Here is a 21155-nt window from a genome sequence, read left to right as displayed (position 1 = left end):
AAAATTTCGGTCGCACTGCACTCCAGAGGGGTGATGTCACATTCAATAAACTTGCAGCCCTGTGATGACCGTCGAGAAAGGCTGAATCACACAATAGGTGTCCACGGTGCCGAAGACTGGCAAGAACTTCGTCCTTTTGCTCACTGAACTGGGAACTAGTTTCCGACCGCTGAATGAGTGAGAATCGACGTCTAAGGAATGGAGAGGTTTCATTGACACTCATTATAGGAACCCTTGTCTTTTAGTTCCGATTTTGAGCGGCGATGTATCTGAAATCTTTTTTTCGGTCACTCGTAAGAAAACCGCGTAATTTCAACGCTGGGCGTCGCGGTTATGACCTCCATCGCAGATACGTTAAAGAAGGGTTGATGTGGATAGGAGGGACTGTGACAGACAGCCTATTGTGTGACATGTCTACGGTGGCGTTGGATAGAACAGTGGTGAAATCTGATACCAAAGCGACATCATTAACCCACTCTTCACCCATCACGTGAACTGAGCTGGCTGTGGCCTTCTTTCCGCACGTGTCGACAACTTGCTTTTTCAAGAATCCTCGTGCTTGAGGGTAATAGCGCAAGGCGCCACGCTTTCGACCTGTTACAGAGAAACATTGTAGGCAACTTTGACCCAAATTTCAAATTTATACGTAGGAATGTGAGACATTTACGAGGTTGTATGTGTGTATGTTGCACGTTTTCTTCTAAACTACTGGACCGATTTCAACAAAATTCGGTTTGTAGGGTTTGAAACTTACTGTTTGGAAAGAAGTGCTTCGGGGAAGGAGCACCTACCTATCACAGGGGTGAGGATGATGGTGAACACCCAGATTTTATTCATCCAGTATTCGAGGGTGAATGTACGAGGGTTATTCGGAAAGTAAGGAACGATCGGTCGCGAAATGGAAACCACAGTGAAAATCCGATGAAGTTTCTGCACCGGTGTGTTGGGCAGTGTCTCTGGTACGCCCGTCGATCGCGTTGCGTCGTTCGTTTTAGTTCTGAGCACACAGGGAGCCCATAAAGATACCTTGAACAATAGTGTCTCCCGCCAACTACGAAGGTCTGGTGAGAAATTTCGCCTGAAGCTATGCAGCCAACATTACATAACTGTCATGCGTTTTCTTCTTCAAGACAATTCTCAGCCGCATTGTGCAGGGGCAATGAAGATGCTCTTCCATCATTTTCAATTGGAAATGTTTGATTAGCCACAACACAGCCCGTAATTGGCTCCCTCTGAGTTTCATCTTTGCTCACATGAACCGTTGGCTATGAAGACAATATTTTAACACACACAACGAGCTGTAGTCCAGCGTAGACAATTGCCGGAAAGCGCTGGCGGCTGCCTTCTATAACGAGAGTATTGGAAAGTTGGTACAACGCTATGACAAACGTCTAAGTCGGATCGGAGACTTTGGAGATAAGTAGTTGGAAGTCGTAGCTAACTGTTGCAAATAAAACAGTTCTGATTTTCACTGTGGTTTTCATTTCGGTACCTATCGTTTTTTACTTTACGAATAGCCCTCGTATTTCGAGACTTACACAAACTTAACATATAATTTCAAAGTCTTAGTAATTTTTTTTTTCTCGGTTGCAACCCCCCAAAAATTATGAACGTCAGGAAGATTATTGCTTAGTACACTTTCTTGCTCATCCAGTAGAACTGCCGCATCTGGCATGATGTTTTAATTTATTACTTCTTTCTTACAAACACTATTCGCGACAAATTTTTCAAACAGTATTCACGTATACCACTCTATGTCCCTGCAAAATTATATCACCGTGCGAACACATAGCTCACGAGATAAGACTGAGATGTGAGAAAAACTGCCGCATCATGTGTCACGTTTAAATTTATTACTTCTTTACTGCTAACGCTATTCGCAACACATTTTGCAGATAGTATCCACATATGCCTCTGAATGTACTGCTAAATTATATCTTCGTATGTATTGTATGTCAACCGGGGGCCTAGAAACGACAGAGAGGCTCCGTCCCCGCCGCAGCCACAGTGGTCCACAACCCCACAACGACTATCGCAGTCCACTTCACCCCTCCGCCGCCCCACACCGAACCCAGTGTTATTGTGCGGTTCGGCCCCCGGTGGACCCCCCAGGGAACGTCTCACACCAGACAAGCGTAACCCCTATGTTTGTGTAGTAGAGAAATGGTGGAGAACTTTTTTGAGCAGCAATCGCCGACGTAGTGTAGCTGAGGCGGAATAAGGGGAACCAGTCCGCATTCGCCGTGGCAGATGGAAAACAGCCTAAAAACCATCCACAGACTCGGTGGCTCACCGGACCTCGACATAAGTCCCCCGGGTGTATGCGTGCCGGGCACCAGGTGCCCCTTCCCACTCCAGAAAGCCGTGCATTAGACCGCACGGCCGGCCGCGGTGGTCTAGCGGTTCTAGGCGCTCAGTCCGGAACCGCGCGACTGCAACGGTAGCAGGTTCGAATCCTGCCTCGGGCATGGATGTGTGTGATGTCCTAGGTTAGTTAGGATTAAGTAGTTCTAAGTTCTAGGGGACTGATGACCTCTGAAGTGAAGTCCCATAGTGCTCAGAGCCATTTGAACCATTTTTAGACCGCACGCCTAACCGGGCGGAAAAAAAAGATATAGTGTGACCCGCAAAATTCAAAATGGTTCAAATGGCTTTGAGCACTATGGGACTTAACTTCTAAGGTCATCAGTCCCCTAGAACTTCGAACTACTTAAACCTAACTAACCTAAGGACATCACAAACATCGATGCCCGAGGCAGGATTCGAACCTGCGGCCGTAGCTGTCGCTCGGTTCCAGACTGTAGTGCCTAGAACCGCTCGGCGACCCCGGCCGGCGGTGTGACCCGCAGTTCAAGAGATACAAAACGTCATGAACATCGAGGAGCGTGGAAACGAAACTGAGAGCGAAATTCGGTACAGATGCAGATGATATAAATGTGTGAATCAAGTTGTACCTGTGTAAAATATATGTGACATGTGTGTACAAGCGTGAAGCCGTGTGTAAAAGTATCCTACGAAGCCGCTGGTTCTACTTCAACCGAACTTGGTGGTATACATGTTTCTTACCGGCTAGAATGCATAGAGAATGCTTGAGGACGAGGAGATGGAAAGACAAACAGAAGGAAGGGCGTGGTGGACACAGATTCGGGAAAGAGAGACGGAGAAAGTGGGAAAAGGATATGGATAGAGAGAGAGGGAGGTGATGGACAGTGGGAGGGGAGAGGAGAAGATGGATAGGGAGAGGATCGGCATGAGATGGACAGAGGTAGGGGAGGAGACAGGGAAGCAGAAGGACAGAGAGAGGAACAGAAGGAGGTGTACTGATAGAACGTTGTGATAAATACATACCTGGGCAACACAATGTTCTCAGCTACGAGTAGTAACAACTAAAAGGCCCAACGATGAGGCTGAAACCTTGGCGAAAGACATCTTGGTAGACATGGAAAAAAAAATTTTGTTTACCCGTGACGGATTCTATCTAAATACAGTACTGGCCATTAAAATTGCTACACCAAGAAGAAATGCAGATGATAAACGGGTATTCATTGGACAAATATATTATACTAGAACTGACATGTGACTACATTTTCACGCACTTTGAGTGCATAGATCCTGAGATATCAGTACCCAGAACAACCACATCTGGCCGTAATAACGGCCTTGACACGCCTGGGCATTGAGTCAGAGCTTGGATGGCGTCTACAAGTACAGAAACCCATGCAGCTTCAACACGAAGCCACAGTTCATCACGAGTAGTGACTGGCGTATTGTGACGAGCCAGTTGCTCGCCCACCATTGACCAGACGTTATCAATTGGTGAGAGATCTGGCGAATGTGCTGGCCAGGGCAGCAGTCGAACATTTTCTGTATCCAGAAAGGCCCGTACAGGACCTGTAACATGCGGTTGTGCATTATCCTGCTGAAATGTAGGGTTTCAAAGGGATCGAATGAAGGGTAGAGCCACGGGTCGTAACACATCTGAAATGTAACGTCCACTGTTCAAAGTGCCGTCAATGCGAACAAGAAGTGACCGAGACGTGTCACCAATGGCAGCCCATACTATCACGCCGGGTGATACGCCAGTATGGCGATGACGAATACACGCTTCCAATGTGCGTTCACCGCGATGTCACCAAACACGGATGCGACCATCATGATGCTGCAAACAGAATCTGGATTCATCCGAAAAAATGACATTTTGCCATTCGTGCACCCAGGTTCGTCGTTGAGTACACCATTGCAGGCGCTCCTGTCTGTGATGCAGCGTCAAGGGTAACCGCAGCCATGGTCCTCGAGCTGACAGTCCATGCTGCTGCAAACGTCGTCGAACTGTTCGTGCAGATGGTTGTAGTCTTGCAAACGTCCCCATCTGTTGACTCAGATCGAGACGTGGCTGCACGATCCGTTACAGTCATTCGGATAAGATGCCTAGGATCCAGCACGGCGTTCCGTATTACCCTCCTGAACCCACCGATTCCATATTCTGCTAACAGTCATTGGATCTCAACCTACTCGAGCAGCAATGTCGCGATACGATAAACCGCAATCGCGATTGGCTACAATCCGACCTTTATCAAAGTCGGAAACGTGATGGTACGCATTTCTCCTCCTTACACGAGGCATCCGAACAACGTCTCACCACGCAACGCCAGTCACCTGCGGTTTGTGTTTGAGAAATCGGTTGGAAACTTTCCTCATGTCGGCACGTTGTAGGTGTCGCCACCGGCGCCAAACTTGTGTGCATGCTCCGAAAAGTTAATCATTTGCTTATCACAGCATCTTCTTCCTGTCCGTTAAATTTCGCGTGTGTAGCACGTCATCTTCGTGGTGTAGCAGTTTTAATGGCCAGTAGTGTACAGTTGTGTACTTGTATCGACTTTGATGCTCAATAGCCGTATTGGCGGTGAATGAGACGAGAACTGTTTCAGTGTTGTTGTTGTGGTTCAGGGCCTGCTGCTGACGCTGGAGCGCGACAAGCCGGGCATGCTGGCGCTGGTGAACAAGGCGATCCCGCCGCTCTTCCGCAAGCCGGAGAGCATCTTCGTGACGGCGCCGGTGCGCAACTTCCTCTTCGACGGCATCGTCATCAACTGCACCGTCACCGACTTCTCGGCCAAGGCGCTCTGCACGGGGCTCAAGAAGGAGGCCAAGGAGCTCAAGCGCGAGGGCGACAACTTCTTCTTCTCCTTCTTTGGACACGTGAGTCTCATCTGCGCCAGAATTCTTCCGTATATTGCCCGCACCAGTACGGCAAGCCAAGCAACAAATAATAATATTATTCATAGCAACTTGTAATTAGGCTGTTTAGGTTAACATCAGGATTGATGGTCACGAAGTCAATGAAGTTAAGGAATTCTGCTACCTAGGCAGTAAAATAACCAATGACGGACGGAGCAAGGAGGACATCAAAAGCAGACTCGCTATGGCAAAAAAAGGCATTTCTGGCCAAGAGGAGTCTACTAATATCAAATACCGGCCTTATTTTGAGGAAGAAATTTCTGAGGATGTACGTCTGGAGTACAGCATTGTATGGTAGTTAAACATGGACTGTGGGAAAACCGGAACAGAAGAGAATCGAAGCATTTGAGATGTGGTGCTATAGACGAATGTTGAAAATTAGGTGGACTGATAAGGTAAGGAATGAGGAGGTTCTACGCAGAATCGGAGAGGAAAGGAATATGTGGAAAACACTGATAAGGAGAAGGGACAGGATGATAGGACATCTGCTAAGACATGAGGGAATGACTTCCATGGTACTAGAGGGAGCTGTAGAGGGCAAAAACTATAGAGGAAGACAGAGATTGGAATACGTCAAGCAAATAATTGAGGACGTAGGTTGCAAGTGCTACTCTGAGATGGAGAGGTTAGCACAGGAAAGGAATTCGTGGCGGGCCGCATCAAACCAGTCAGTAGCCTGATGACCAAAAAAAAAAGAAAAGTTTTTATGTTGGTAACGCCATGTAGCGCTCTATATGAAAATCACTGACTGTGCTGTGTGAAGGCTGTAGTTGGTTTGCATTGTTGGAGTATATGCTATTGTAGTGTTGGGCAGTTGGCGCGGAGCGTGGGGAGAGAGATGACGGAGTTTTGAGAGCGGATGATCTGGACTTGTGTTCATCAGAGAGAGTAAATTTTTAATACTGGATATCATGACTTTTCAACACTATTAAGGTAAATACATTGTTTGTTCTTTATCAAAATCTTTCATTTGCTAACTATGCCTATCAGTAGTTAGTATCGATAGTTAGAATCTTTTATTTAGCTGGCAGTAGTGGCGCTCGCTGTATTGTAGTAGTTCGAGTAAGGAAGATTTTTGTGAGGTAAGTGATTCATGGAAGGTATAGGTTATTGTTAGACAGGGCCATTCTTTTTACCTTAATAGTGTTCAAAAGTCATTGCATATATATATATATATATCAGTTCATGATATCCAGTATTACAGATTTACTCTCTCTGATGGACACAAGTCCAGATCATCCGCTCTCAAAACTCCGCCATCTCTCTCTCCACTTCCACCACTGCTGGCGGCTCACCTCCAACTGCCCAACACTGCAATAGCATATACTCCAACAATGTAAACCAACCACAGCCTTCACACAGCACAGTCAGTGATTTTCATATAGAGTGCTACTTGGCGTTACCAACATAAAAACCTAAACAGCCTACTTACAAACTGAACATGATAAAAGTCAATCTGAAATGGCAGTGAGCATGGAGCTGGGTGTGGTATGTCTCTAATCTTAACATACCCAGAAAGATGAAACATTTTCTATAACATCTATTCGCCTTGGCGGCATTCAAGCAACCTTGACAATACTTACTTTACTTTCCGTGTCCGGAACTGGACTTCAAACTTCCAAATATCAGCAGCCAATATGGCCTTGTCATTTGCCTCCCATAAGTCATTCATTGTGCAGGGCTGGTCTGAATATGGACAGACAAGCAGCTGTTGAGGATCCTGGACAGAACCACACAGACACAGAGTGTTCTCATTCACTTTTAGGAAACCCCATTGCTGCAGGTTTGTCTTGCACTTCGGCACTTCTACCCTCGTACGGTTTGGGGTTCTCCAGACTGTGTATTGTAGGTCTCCACCAAGCGCCAGTTCTTCTTTTACGTCTTTATGGCGGTTTCTCAGGTCGATTTCCCACCTTTTCAAACGATTCTCTACAGCCGACCCTTCCAGGGCTCGGGTACGAGACAGGAAACTCTTCCTCGAACAAAGCCGTCGGTCAGCAGGCTGGTGTCCATATAAAGGGTGACGCATGTCCTTCTCTTGCTTGGTTTTTTCGGCTTCGGCAGCGATGTCACGTGGTATGTTGGTCGGTGCGATCCCCATGATTAAGTACATCTTGTGCACTGGGGTTGGCCTCAGGCATACGGTAACAATCCGTGCCATTTCTTTCACCGCGACACCAACTTTCCTCACGTGTGTTAATGCAGACCACACTGGAGCGGCGTATTCCGCGGCTGACACACTGAGCGCAAGGGCTGAAGTTCTCAGGACTTTTGGGTTTGCGCCCTGTGATCCGCTGGTTACTTTCCTGATGATGTTGCTTCTAGTTGAGACTTTTTCCCTTGTGGCATTACAGTGATGTTTATAGGTCAGCGTGCGATCCAACGTGACAGCAAGATATTTGGGCGTTTTACAATGCTCGAGACGTTCACCTCTCCATATTAGATTTAATTCACGATTTGTCTCCTTGTTCTTTAAATGGAATGCACAGACCTGTGTCTTGGAAGGGTTCGGCCTTAGGCGGTTTGCCTCATAATACTGGGAGAGAGCCCCCAAGGTACTGGTTAATTTCTCCTCTACCTTGGGCTGCAACTGCAGTGTCGTCGGCATACATAAATTGGCGCGTGATGTTTGGCACTGGTTGGTCATTTGTGTATATATTATACCGAGCTTGGGCGAGGACGCTTCCCTGAGGTAGGCCATTCCTCTGATTTCTCCACCTGCTCTTCTTACCCTGGAGACAGACGAAAAATCTCCTATTATGCAGGAAAGTACCTATCAGTGACGTTAAATGATAGTCTCTTGTCACAATATATACTTTCCTAAGGAGCCTCCGATGGTTTACAGTATCATATGCAGCTGAAAGGTCTATGAATGCCACTCCCGTGCTCTTTTTCCTCTCAAACCTATCCTCGATATGTTGGGTCAGTTTCGGGACTTGACCGCAGCACAATAATGAACAATGAAGATGTAACACATATACAGTGTGGTCCATTGATAGTGACCGGGCCAAATATCTCACGAAATAAGCGTCAAACGAAAAAACTACAAAGAACGAAACTTGTCTAGCTTCAAGGGGGAAACCAGATGGCGCTATGGGTGGCCCACTAGATGGCGCTGCCATAGGCCAAACCGGTATCAACTGCGTTTTTTTAAAATAGGAACCCCCATTTTTTTATTACATATTCGTGTAGTACGTAAAGAAATACGAATGTTTTAGTTGGACCACTTTTTTCGCTTTTTGATAGATGGCGCTGTAATACTCACAAACGTATAAGTACGTATCACGTAACATTCCGCCACTGCGGACGGTATTTGCTTCGTGATACATTACCCACGTTAAAATTGACCGTTTACCAATTGCGGTGAAGGTCGATATCGTGTTTACGTATGGCTATTGTGATCAAAATGCCCAACGGGCGTGTGCTATGTATGCTGCTCGGTATCCTCGACGACATCATCCAAGTGTCCGGACCGTTCGCCGGATAGTTACGTTATTTATGGAAACAGGAAGTGTCCAGCCACGTGTGAAACGTCAACCACGACCTGCAAAAAAATGATGATGCCCAAGTAGGTGTTTTAGCTGCTGTCGCGGCTGATCCGCACATCAGTAGCAGACAAATTGCGCGAGAATCGGGAATCTCAAAAACGTCGGTGTTGAGAATGCTACATCTCCACGATTGCACCCGTACCATATTTCTATGCACCAGGAATTGTATGGCGACGACTTTGAACGTCGTGTACAGTTCTGCCACTAGGCACAAGAGAAATTACGGGACGATGACTGATTTTTTGCACGTGTTCTATTTAGCGAGGAAACGTCATTCAGCAACAGCGGTAACGTAAACCGGCATAATATGCACTATCGGGCAACGGAAAATCCACGATGGCTGCGACAAGTGGAACATCAGCGCCCTTGGTGGGTTAATGTATGGTGCGGCATTATGCGGGGAAGGATAATTGGCCCCCATTTTATCGATGGCAATCTAAATGGTGCAATGTATGCCGATTTCCTACGTAATGTTCTACCGATATTACTACAAGATGTTTCACTGCGTGACAGAATAGCGATGTACTTCCAACATGGTGGATGGCCGGCACATAGCTCTCGTGCGGTTGAAGCGGTATTGAATAGCATATTTCATGACAGGTGGACTGGACGTCGAAGCACCATACCGTGGCCCGCACGTTCACCGGATCTGACGTACCCGAATTTCTTTCTGTGGGTAAAGTTGAACGACATTTGCTATCGTGGTCCCCCGACAATGTCTGATAAGAGGCATCAGCACATTGTCAATGCATGTGCGAACATTACGGAAGGCGAACTACTTGCTGTTGAGAGGAATGTCGTTACACGTATTGCCAAATGCATTGAGGTTGACTGACATCATTTTGAGCATTTATTGCATTAATGTGGTATTTACAGGTAATCACGCTGTAACAGCATGCGTTCTCAGAAATGGTAAGTTCACAAAGGTACATGTATCACTTTGGAACAACCGAAATGATGTGTTCAAACGTACGTACGTTCTGTATTTCAATTTAAAAAAACCTACCTGTTACCAACTGTTCGTCTAAGATTGTGAGCGATATGTTTGTGACTATTACAGCGCCATCTGTCACAAAGCGAAAAAAGTGGTCCAACTAAAACATTCATATTTCTTTACTTACTACACGAATACGTAATAAAAAATTAGTGTTCCTATTTAAAAAAACGCAATTGATATCCGTTTGATCTATGGCAGCGCCATCTAGCGGGCGAACCATAGCGCCATCTGGTTTCCCCCTTCAAGCTAGACAAATTTCGTTCTTTGTAGTTTTTCGTTTGACGCTTATTTCGTGAGATATTTGGCCCGGTCGCTATCAGTGGACTACCCTGTATACTGACGAGGAAATTATTACAGTTTGCGAAAACAATGGATGATTCATTCGAGAGAAAGCTAGTCAGTAATGCGTTGGTCCACCTCCGGCCCTTATGAAAACAGTTTGGCAAAGGCAGGGTATGGCAAGCACGAAGACAAGCATTGGAAACACTCACCATGTGCGGACGAGCATTATCTTGCTGAAATGGAAGCCCAGGATGGCTTAGCATGAAGTGCAACAAAATGGGGCACAGAATATCGTCGATTTACCGCTATGTTTTAGGGGTGCCGCAGAAGACAACCCAACTGGTCCTGCTATGAAAAGAAATAGCGCCTCACACCCTGGCCATATACTGCGCGACAGCCATGTTGTTATCCTTTGCCTGTCCAGGGCATTTCCAGACACACCTTCGGCCCGGAATCACATTCACTCGTATAGAATCGTCGTTAGTAATGAGTCTCGCTTCGATTTGAGCCTCGCTGACCCGTGAAAGTCTGTCTGAAGACGGCGGTGGGATACCAGGAGTCGTGGTCCGGGCTGCCATTTGTTTTCATAGCAAGGCCCGTTTAGTTGTCATCCGCGACACGCTTGTACGAGGTGCATTCAAGTTCTAAGGCCTCCGATTTTTTTTCTAATTAACTACTCACCCGAAATCGATGAAACTGGCGTTACTTCTCGACGTAATCGCCCTGCAGACGTACACATTTTTCACAACGCTGACGCCATGATTCCATGGCAGCGGCGAAGGCTTCTTTAGGAGTCTGTTTTGACCACTGGAAAATCGCTGAGGCAATAGCAGCACAGCTGGTGAATGTGCGGCCACGGAGAGTGTCTTGCATTGTTGGAAAAAGCCAAAAGTCACTAGGAGCCAGATCAGGCGAGTAGGGAGCATGAGGAATCACTTCAAAGTTGTTATCACGAAGAAACTGTTGCGTAACGTTAGCTCGGTGTGCGGGTGCGTTGTCTTGGTGAAACAGCACACGCGCAGCCCTTCCCGGACGTTTTTGTTGCAGTGCAGGAAGGAATTTGTTCTTCAAAACATTTTCGTAGGATGCACCTGTTACCGTAGTGCCCTTTGGAACGCAATGGGTAAGGATTACGCCCTCGCTGTCCCAGAACATGGACACCATCATTTTTTCAGCACTGGCGGTTACCCGAAATTTTTTTGGTGACGGTGAATCTGTGTGCTTCCATTGATCTGACTGGGGCTTTGTTTCTGGATTGAAAAGTGGCATCCACGTCTCATCCATTGTCACAATCGACGAAAAGAAAGTCCCATTCATGCTGTCAGTGCGCGTCAACATTGCTCGGCAACATGCCACATGGGCAGCCGTGTGGTCGTCCATCAGCATTCGTGGCACCCACCTGGATGACACTTTTCGCATTTTCAGGTCGTCATGCACAGAACCCACAGAAATGCCAACTCTGGAGGCGATCTGTTCAACAGTCATTCGGCGATCCCCCAAAACAATTCTCTCCACTTTCTCGATCATGTCGTCGGACCGGCTTGTGCGAGCCCGAGGTTGTTTCGGTTTGTTGTCACACGATGTTCTGCCTTCATTAAACTGTCGCACCCACGAACGCACTTTCGACACATCCATAACTCCATCACCACATGTCTCCTTCAACTGTCGATGAATTTCAATTGATTTCACACCACGCAAATTCAGAAAACGAATGATTGCACGCTGTTCAAGTAAGGAAAACCTCGGCATTTTAAGTATTTAAAACAGTTCTCATTCTCGCCGCTGGCGGTAAAATTCCATTTGCCGTACGGTGCTGCCATCTCTGGGACGTATTGACAATGAATGCGGCCTTATTTTAAAACAATGCGCATGTTTCTATCTCTTTCCAGTCCGGAGAAAAAAAATCGGAGGCACCCTTAGAACTTGAATGCACCTCGTAACACACTGGTACAGCGACGGTATTCTACGCCCTGTTTTGTTGCCCTTCAGCGCCAGCCATTCTCGGCTTACATTTCATCAATGTAATGCCCGCTCACACACGGCGGTACTTCCTACTGCTTCGTGCTTTCCGAACCCTAACTTGGCTGGCAAGATCGCTTGATCACTGCCCATGTGAGAACGTTTGCAGTGTTGTGGTCAGCGCTCTCCAATCAGCTCGGGGTGTTGTCGGTCTTACGTACCAGTTGTACAGAATTTGTCACGGTATCCCTCAGGAGGACATCCAGTAAGTCTATCAGTGAATGCTTGCGTAAGGGTCAGAGGTGGACTAACGCGTTACGGGCTTGCCCCATTCGTGAGGCTCTTTCTCTTGAATAAATCACTTAATTTTTCTGAAATTGTAACCATTTGCTTGTCTGTACATGCACATCACATCTACCGATTTCCCTCCCACTTGTCGTTCATCACTTTTTTTCTCTTAGAGTGCGTTTCTATTGTCACATTATCGTTTTACCTCCTTCCAAAACACGCGTCATAAGAGCCACCATAAAGTTGTTAATGAATCACACAATCAGAATGACACAACAAGTTATTTATTTATTTTATTTTGCGTATGGCAATACAGCGACAATATTTTATGTAAGTACAACAATATGTAAACGAAATGTATAAAACAATACAATGTGTAAATAGTACATGTGTAAAAAAACAAGCAATAGCACAAAAGGATAAAGTACAAACACTCAAGACAAAATAACTACACGTTAAAAGCTTGGCAAGCCTGACTAGAAACTCATTCATATATTTAAAGCTCAATATCTAGATCCAAAGCGGAGGGTTTCAGTTATATAACCTCAGGGACAGGTCCGGCGTATCTTCTTAAGGGGCATCCCTCAATAATATGGCGGACGTTCTGTACTAGCGCTCCACAGTCGCAGGCTGGTGAGTCGCATATACCCCACTTGTACATACATGCATTGCATCTTGCATGGCCCGTTCTGATACGGTTTAATTTAGTCCAGGTACATCTCTTCAGTTCAGAGCCCGGTAATTCCAGAGCAGGATCTTGGATACCTTGTTTATTAATCCCAGGATCATTCCAAAAGTGCCGCCATTGTTCCTTGATGTCAGGTTCATGTTCTTGTGCATGAACCCATATAGGCTTCCGTGCCTTCAAGCGGGTCGATGGTATTTCGTTCAAAACATCGTGGATTGGTAGATTCTGTGGGTAATCTGAGTCATGAATTTTTGACCACTCTCTTGCTGCTGCTTCTTGCCTTCTCAATTGTGGAGGTGGGATGTTGCTTAGAGTATGCAGCCAAGGGACTGGGGTGGATTTAATAGTACCCCTTATTATCCTCATACACTCGTTCAATTGGACGTCTATTTTCTTGGTATGAGTACTCGAAGCCGGCCAGAGTGGCCGAGCGGTTAAAGACGCTTCAGTCTGGAACCGCACGACCGCTACGGTCGCAGGTTGGAATCCTGCCTCGGGCATGGATGTGTGTGATGTCCTTAGATTAGTTAGGTTTAAGTAGTTCTAAGTTCTAGGGGACTTATGACCACAGCAGTTGAGTCCCATGGTGCTCAGAGCCATGAGTGCTCGAATGCCAGACAGCAGAGCAGTTTTCGGCAACAGGATGTACCAGAGCTATTGCGGCAGTACGTAAGGTGGATGCTTGAGCCCCCAAAAGTCGTGCCAGCCAATTTTCTCAGGATGTTGTTGCGACTCGTTAGGTTTTGGCTTACGTTTTCTAGATGTTTTTTGTAAGTCAGGGAGCGGTCTAGTGTTATGCCAAGGTATTTGTGGTTGAAGTTGTGTTTGACTCTTTGTTCACAAAAGTTCACATTCAGTTCCTGGTGGGCCATTTTATTGTTCAAGTGGAAAGCACACACCTCAGTCTTTGTTGGATTAGGGCAGAGTCGCCATTTTTTATAATAGGAATCATAGATCACAGCGACAGAACAAGTTAATCTTTTAGACACGTAAAGAACATTATAAAATTATGTGCATATTAGTTTTAAATCCCATAAACAGTGACAGAACCAGTGTTCATTGAATTTACACGTTAGGCAACAATTTTTCGTTATCTAGTAGATGAGTTAATCAAATAACCAACACTGAAAGCCTCAGCAATATTAAATCAACATTGAAAGAAGTGAAAACAAGTATATTTGTTTAATGATCAGTCGTTCATATTACGTGACTAGCATCAGCTTAGCCCAGCATCATACGTTCTCTTCATTTAGGTCATATCAGATACCCTAAAACTCACACAGAATAATAAAATTAAAACCACGGAGTCTCTGGGTGACAACAACAGAAATGAATTACACGCTGAAGGGTCTCATAACATCGTTTCAGGCATTTAACGTGAACAATACAAGTTTTTATATCTCAGGACAGTAATCTTTAATTTAAAAAAATAACAATAATAACTGTAGCAAGTTAATACACGAATGCAGAAAAGCACACAAACAGTTCAGAGCCGTCAATATTTCGTGAAAGTTTTAACACGTGTGGCCTTGAAAAAGAAACACACGGATTAAAATGATTAACTCTCTTTATACCCACCCATGATAGCACCACACACTGTGAGAATTTCGGTTTGACATAGTGTTGCATTTTTCAAGTGGGTTTATGAGTAATTCGAGCGTGTTCTGGTAACACTGAATGCCGATACACATTGAGAACTATAACATATGCAACAGTTACTATTCAAAGCTAGAGGGTATCAGACTCTTCGTTCTCTCGGTCCACGCATGTGGACTTTCATTCACTAAATATTTTCAACATTTCGCGGTCCTGTGAGCAACTGTATAAATGTTAATTTTAATTTTAAAAACCAACAGCATCAGTTGTAAAATTTACCTAGATTTACCTAGGCTTCAGTCGGGATAACCCAGCCTTCTTCACAATAAAAGTAACTACCGTTTGTCCACAGTGGACATCGTCAAGCTAAAACTACAAATCCATAAATCATCGTCAGACTGTAAAAACTTATCTGCAACTGCCTCGGCCCCACTTCGCGACCGCGACGCGGCAGATAAGAGTGCTGTACTGGAACTCGTGGCTGCCGGATCGCGAAAAAAGTTGGGTTATCCCGACTGAAACCTAGATAAGTATTCATTCACTAATTTTTTCTGCTTAAATAGCCGTTTTTCCCCGCTTTAGACCGATGGTCCGCGAGTTTGGGACTTCGAATTCGTATTTTTAAGACAATGGTGCAGCACCTTACAAGAAACTGTTTGCGTGTTAGTTTCCAGCAGGTCATACCCAGAAAATGGTTACCTCTACAAATCAAAATGGTATGTTACGCCGAAACAGTGTACTGAGAATCTGTGTTTTTTTACCTAACGTTCGATAACTATTCTAGATGCTGAGAATTAGTTCAGATTTGCATTAATTTTGTTCGTTACTACAAACTAACACATTTTATAAAGATCCTCGTACGTGGACCTCAGGTCATAATGCATATTTGCTAATTTCAATTTGGTCTACGATAATGGAATACAGCACTGAATGAAATATTAACTAACGAGTAATTAGAAACTCTTCTTAATTACAGCAATGTGGAATTACCTGTTTGTAAAGATGAGAAATTCTCTGTTTTTGACTGAGGATTGTCCTGCTGAGCTAGATCAAACTGTCTGGAAAACAATAGGTGCGTTAACATATCGTGCCAGTAGCTAGGAGAAGAAGTCGTCCTTGTGCAGTGCATTCCTCTAACAGCGAAGATGTTGATGGTGTAGAAGAGTTATGTTGTAACTGGCTTCAGAAGTTCGGTTTTACAGTGGTGGCCAACTACCAATACTTGTTGAAGCAAGGAATGCCTCAAAATTCAGGAATTCCAAAATAAAAGACGTGTACGTCAAATCTGTAAAATACTTTTGTATTGAGGAAAACAATTTATTTCACGCTTACCATTAAACGTAACTGGCTATTAAAATTGCTACACCACGAAGATGATGTGCTACAGACTCCAAATTTAACCGACAGGAAGAAGATGCTGTGGTATGAAAATGATTAGCTTTTCAGAGCATTCACACAAGGTTGGCGCCGGTGGCGGCACCTACAACGTGCTGACATGAGGAAAGTATCCAACCGATTTCTCATACACAAACAGCAGTTGACCGGCGTTGCCTGGTGAAACGTTGTTTTGATGCCTCGTGTAACGAGGCATCACGTTTCCGACTTTGATCAAGGTCGGATTGTAGCCTATCGCGGTTGCGGTTTATCGTATCGCGACATTGCTGCTCGCGTTGGTCGAGATCCAATGACTGTTTGCAGAATATGGAATCGCTGGGTTCAGGAGGGTAATACGGAACGCCGTGCTGGATCCCAACGGCCTCGTATCACTAGCAGTCGAGATGACAGGCATCTCATCCGCATGGCTGTAACGGATCGTGCAGCCACGTCTCGATCCCTCAGTCAACAGATGGGGACGTTTGCAAGACAACCACCATCTGCACGAACGGTTAGACGACGTTTGCAGCAGCATGGACTATCAGCTCGGAGAGCACGGCTGCGGTTACGCTTGACGCTGCATCACAGACAGGAGCGCCTGCGATGGTGTACTCAACGACGGACCTAGGTGCACGAATGGCAAAACGTAATTTTTTCGCATGAATCTAGGTTCTGTTTACAGCATCATGATGGTCGCATCCGTGTTTGGCAACATCGCGGTGAACGCACATTGGAAGCCTGTATCCGTCATCGCCTTACTGGCGTATCACCCGGCGTGATGGTATGGGGTGCCATTGGTTACACGTCTCGGTCAAGTCTTGTTCGCATTGACGGCACTTCGAACAGTGGACGTTACATTTCAGATGTGTTACGACCCGTGGCTCTACCCTTCATTCGATCCCTGCAAAACCCTACATTTCAGCAGGATAATGCACGACCGTACGCTGCAGGTCCTGTACGGGCCTTTCTGGATACAGAAAGTGTTCGACTGCTGCCCTGGCCAGCACATTCTCCAGATCTCTCACCAATTGAAAACGTCTTGCCGATAGTGGCCGAGCAACTGGCTCGTCATAATACGCCAGTCACTACTCTTGATGAACTGTGATATCGTGTTGAAGCTGCATGGGCAGCTCTACCTGTACACACCATCCAAGCTCTGTTTGACTGAATGCCCAGGCGTATCAAGGCCGTTATTACGGCCAGAGCTGGTTGTTCTGGGTACTGATTTCTCAGGATCTGTGCACCCAAATTGCGTGAAAATGTAATCACATGTCAGTTCTAGTACAATACATTTGTCCAATGAATACCCGTTTATCATCTGCATTTCTTCTTGGTGTAGCAATTTTAATGGCCAGTAGTGTAATTGTATTGTACTGCATGGAACTGCGGACCTAGAAACGAGGGAGAGGCTTCGTCCTGCCGTAACCCTCAATTGTACACAACCCGACAACAGGCTACAGCAGTCCACCCACCCCACCGCCGCCCCACACTGATTCCAGGGTTATTGTGCAGTTCGGCCACCAGGGGACCTCCCAGGGAACGTCTCACACCAGACGAGTGTACCCCAATGTTTGCGTGTTAGAGTAATTGTGGTGTACGCGTACGTGGAGAAAGTGTGTGCGCAGCAATCGCCGACACAGTGTAACTGAGGCGGAATAAAGGGAACCAGCCCGCATTCGCCGAGGCAGGTGGAACACAGCCTTAAATACCATCCACAGACTGGCCGGCACACCGGACCTCGACACTAATCCGCCGGGTGGATGCGTCCCGGGGACCGGCACGCCTTCCCGCCCGTAAAACAGTGCTGTAGACCGCACGGCTAACCGGGCGGGCTGGATACAATTACTTGCCGGAAATTATTGTATGATTATTATTTTCCTGGGTCTATCAAGTTGTGTTAGAGCAACAAAAAATTTGTATTGGGAATCATATATTTGAGAAATATTAACATTAAAAACCATATTTTCGGTGTGCATTTTCTCGATAAGTTAGACTTGAGGTCTACATATGTGGACCCCCATTTATGTCGTAGAGAATCACCAAAAAACATTTAATTTGCACAGGCGCCATACTTGTTTATTGGTGTGCAGGAAAGTATGAAAAGCCGGCCGGTGTGGCCGTGCGGTTCTAGGCGCTTTAGTCTGGAACCGCGTGACCGCCACGGTCGCAGGTTCGAATCCTGCCTCGGGCATGGATGTGTGTGATGTCCTTAGGTTAGTTAGGTTTAAGTAGTTCTAAGTTTTAGGGGACTGATGACCACAGATGTTTTGTCCCATAGTGCTCAGTCATTTGAACCATTTTGAAAGCGTGAAAAGAAAAGTTTCCTGCAATTTTTTTAACCTCAGGAGTGAAGAGGTTATATACGAATACCGAAATTAAATGTCTGTAACAAGGCCTCGCTTAAAGAACCGGAGTTATCGTTAATCACAGCCAATACGAGTACTTTAGTCACAGTAACAGAAGATGCTAACTATTGCCTTTGTTCGCCAGTCCTTGGCTGTATAGTCAGTATTGGAAACTAGTTCACGAATCGAATCAGTAGAAATGTTATACGTGCCGACTCTGAGGACGCAAATTCGCGATCAGTGGTGAGCAATAATTCCTGGAATGTCGTAGAAACACTTTCCACGGTTATGCATAACTGTGCAAAATATGACAAACGGACCTCCGTTTCCATGGGAACATAAAAAAAAAACAGTCCTTCCAGAGAATGTGTGCGTCATAAAACCCGCTGACGGGATGCCGGCGAACCCGTGGCTGTGATACAAAGCAGAGAGAAGTATAATGAGCGGAAACATCGATATTAACGCACGCACTGCCTGCAGTCTTCAGTGTCGGTGCAAGCCTTACGCCGTTCTCTGTTTTGCCACAAACAGCGCCAACCGTCTCCGATCGTACTGGACCAGCAGGACGGGTAACAGGCGTAGTTGTGCCTTGCGGGGCCAAAGCAAAACACTGAATATCCAAAAATGTCCACCAACCTGGGATATCACGTGATGTCATATCAGCACGGTCATCTTGAGTCCGCTGCTTTTATTGTTCTTCGTATATCCATAATTGAAACGGACGACTTGGGACATCAGCTAGTATAATATATGTTAAAAAATGACGAAATTCCCCCACCTGTATTAAGGTGTTGGTTTTATTGATAACTAGTTTCGATGTTGTTACATCATCATCTTCAGGCCCTAAATTCAACGTACTATACATAAACAACCAATGCAACAACAGTAATTTATGAGTTGTGCAAAACAATTCTATTGTAACCATATTACATAATGGATAATTTTAATGAAACTAATTATATTTTTGGTCATTTCCGTTAAAATGCAATCACTCTGAACATTAGCCGTATACGTTGTATCACTAAATACAAATGAAGCTGTATGTGCCCGGTCGTTTTATTATAGGTTAATATCAGCTATTAAAAAATGGAAGTATATAAAAGACTTAAGCGTCAAGCCGTTATTCTAATGGATAATAATATAGGCATGGAACACGGTAAATTTTTTTAAAAAATAATGAAATATGAAAACGAGAATATACGCACTGCCAATCAGACATATGTTGGGTAAACTTCATTGTTTCCTAGTAGTGAACGGTAAACAAGGTGGACTAGAGTTACGTTTGCAAAATTCTGTACTGTCGCCATACTAAAGTAACAGTGGCGTAATTTACTTAGACAACTTCGTTCCTAAAATCACGAAAGAAATGGTAAGGGACCGAAAAAATGGTGTGAAACCCAGTTGATACAAGGTAGTCAATAGTGTAAAATACATGCTAATCAGTTTTAAAAAAACTATTCATTCCAATAAAAGTATATTTTAATACGTTGCTGAAATAATTTCTATGTCGCTGTCTCACCGAAGGTTATGACCAAGGTCTAAAATAATCAATTCCAGTAAGTTTACATGGTCAAAAGTACGATCAGGTACATGGCAATGCTCTAAATAGAAGCAATCTAGGTAATGTCAGTTGAAATAAACGGTTGTATATGTAACCTATTTGTTGTTCCTCTAATATATACACACAAACATAGCCACACAGTAAAATACACGATGTGTAACTCTTTTATTAAGTATGAGATCTCATCGAGTGACAATTCGAGTTAATTACGAGCAATGATGCGCTTAATCTCTGTTTACTATGGTCAAATAGTCTACTGGACCAATCACTACTACAACATGGGGATTCATTCATTTTACTTATCTTTATAATTCAGTTGTATAGAATTGGTAGTTAAAGCATATCGGCTACCCAACGATTTACGAGAAACGAGCATGAAAGTTGGAACCACAATTGTTTTGACTATAAGACCAATTTACTAAGATAAACTGACTCTAATAACGGAAGTTGATAATGTAACAAGTATAAAATCTGCCTAAGGAGGGCAAGTTACTCATCGAAGTGACAACGTATTGAACTCTATAGTAGGTATAAGCGGATATAAACACGTGAACTACTATCTTATAATCAGTATTAAACAGAACAATCTCTACACGCTGGGGAAACAGTTCAAGTATCGTCAAACAAGTTGACATTAAATCTACAAGGAAGCTAAGGCATTCTAAAAGTGTTGTAACTGTAACACGCGGTAAGCGGACGGAGAAAAGGTCGTGCTTCATTATTTTGACGTGCAGGACGTCTAAGTAGACAACATTTTACAAGTAATTCACGATACTTGTGGATGGCGATCAGAAGTGGGTAACACTTGTAGTCGGTGGTGAGATGGGCGTGTTCTATGCGGAAGGCACGTAGTGGCTAGTATGAAATCAAAACTGGTGGTTCACAGATCGTAACCAAGATAACTTCAGCACCAAGGATACAAAATCGTGGAAGTGGTCCACTTACAATATCGAGAACCAGACTATTCGACGCATACATACACTCATCGAAGTAACAATATATTGCACTCCAACGTAGGTATGGTTCAAATGGCTCTGAGCACTATGGGACTTAACTTCTAAGGTCATCAGACCCCTAGAACTTCGAACTAAAACCTAACTAACCTAAGGACATCACACACATCCATGCCCGAGGCAGGATTCGCTAGAACTTAGAACTAAAATCTAACTAACCTAAGGACATCACACACATCCATGCACGAGGCAGGATTCGAACCTGCGACCGTAGCGGTCGCGTGGTTCCAGACTGTAGCGCCTAGAACCGCTCGGACACCCCGGCC

General features: G+C 44.9%; 1 protein-coding gene across 1 annotated transcript in view; it reads left to right on the top strand.

The window, feature by feature from the left end:
• The window catches only part of LOC124717055 (sensory neuron membrane protein 1-like), a 201475-nt gene that overhangs the window by 70212 nt on the left and 110108 nt on the right, over window positions 1–21155 (top strand). Inside the window, exon 4 of the mRNA XM_047243736.1 lies at window positions 4948–5199. Within this exon, the coding sequence (XP_047099692.1) occupies window positions 4948–5199 (252 nt within the window). The remainder of the gene's footprint in view (window positions 1–4947; window positions 5200–21155) is intronic.

Source organism: Schistocerca piceifrons, chromosome 9 (assembly GCF_021461385.2).
Source record: "Schistocerca piceifrons isolate TAMUIC-IGC-003096 chromosome 9, iqSchPice1.1, whole genome shotgun sequence".
Classification (NCBI taxonomy): domain Eukaryota; kingdom Metazoa; phylum Arthropoda; class Insecta; order Orthoptera; family Acrididae; genus Schistocerca; species Schistocerca piceifrons.
The sequence above is the reverse complement of the archived record's forward strand: the minus strand, read 5'-3'. Positions and strand labels throughout refer to the sequence as shown.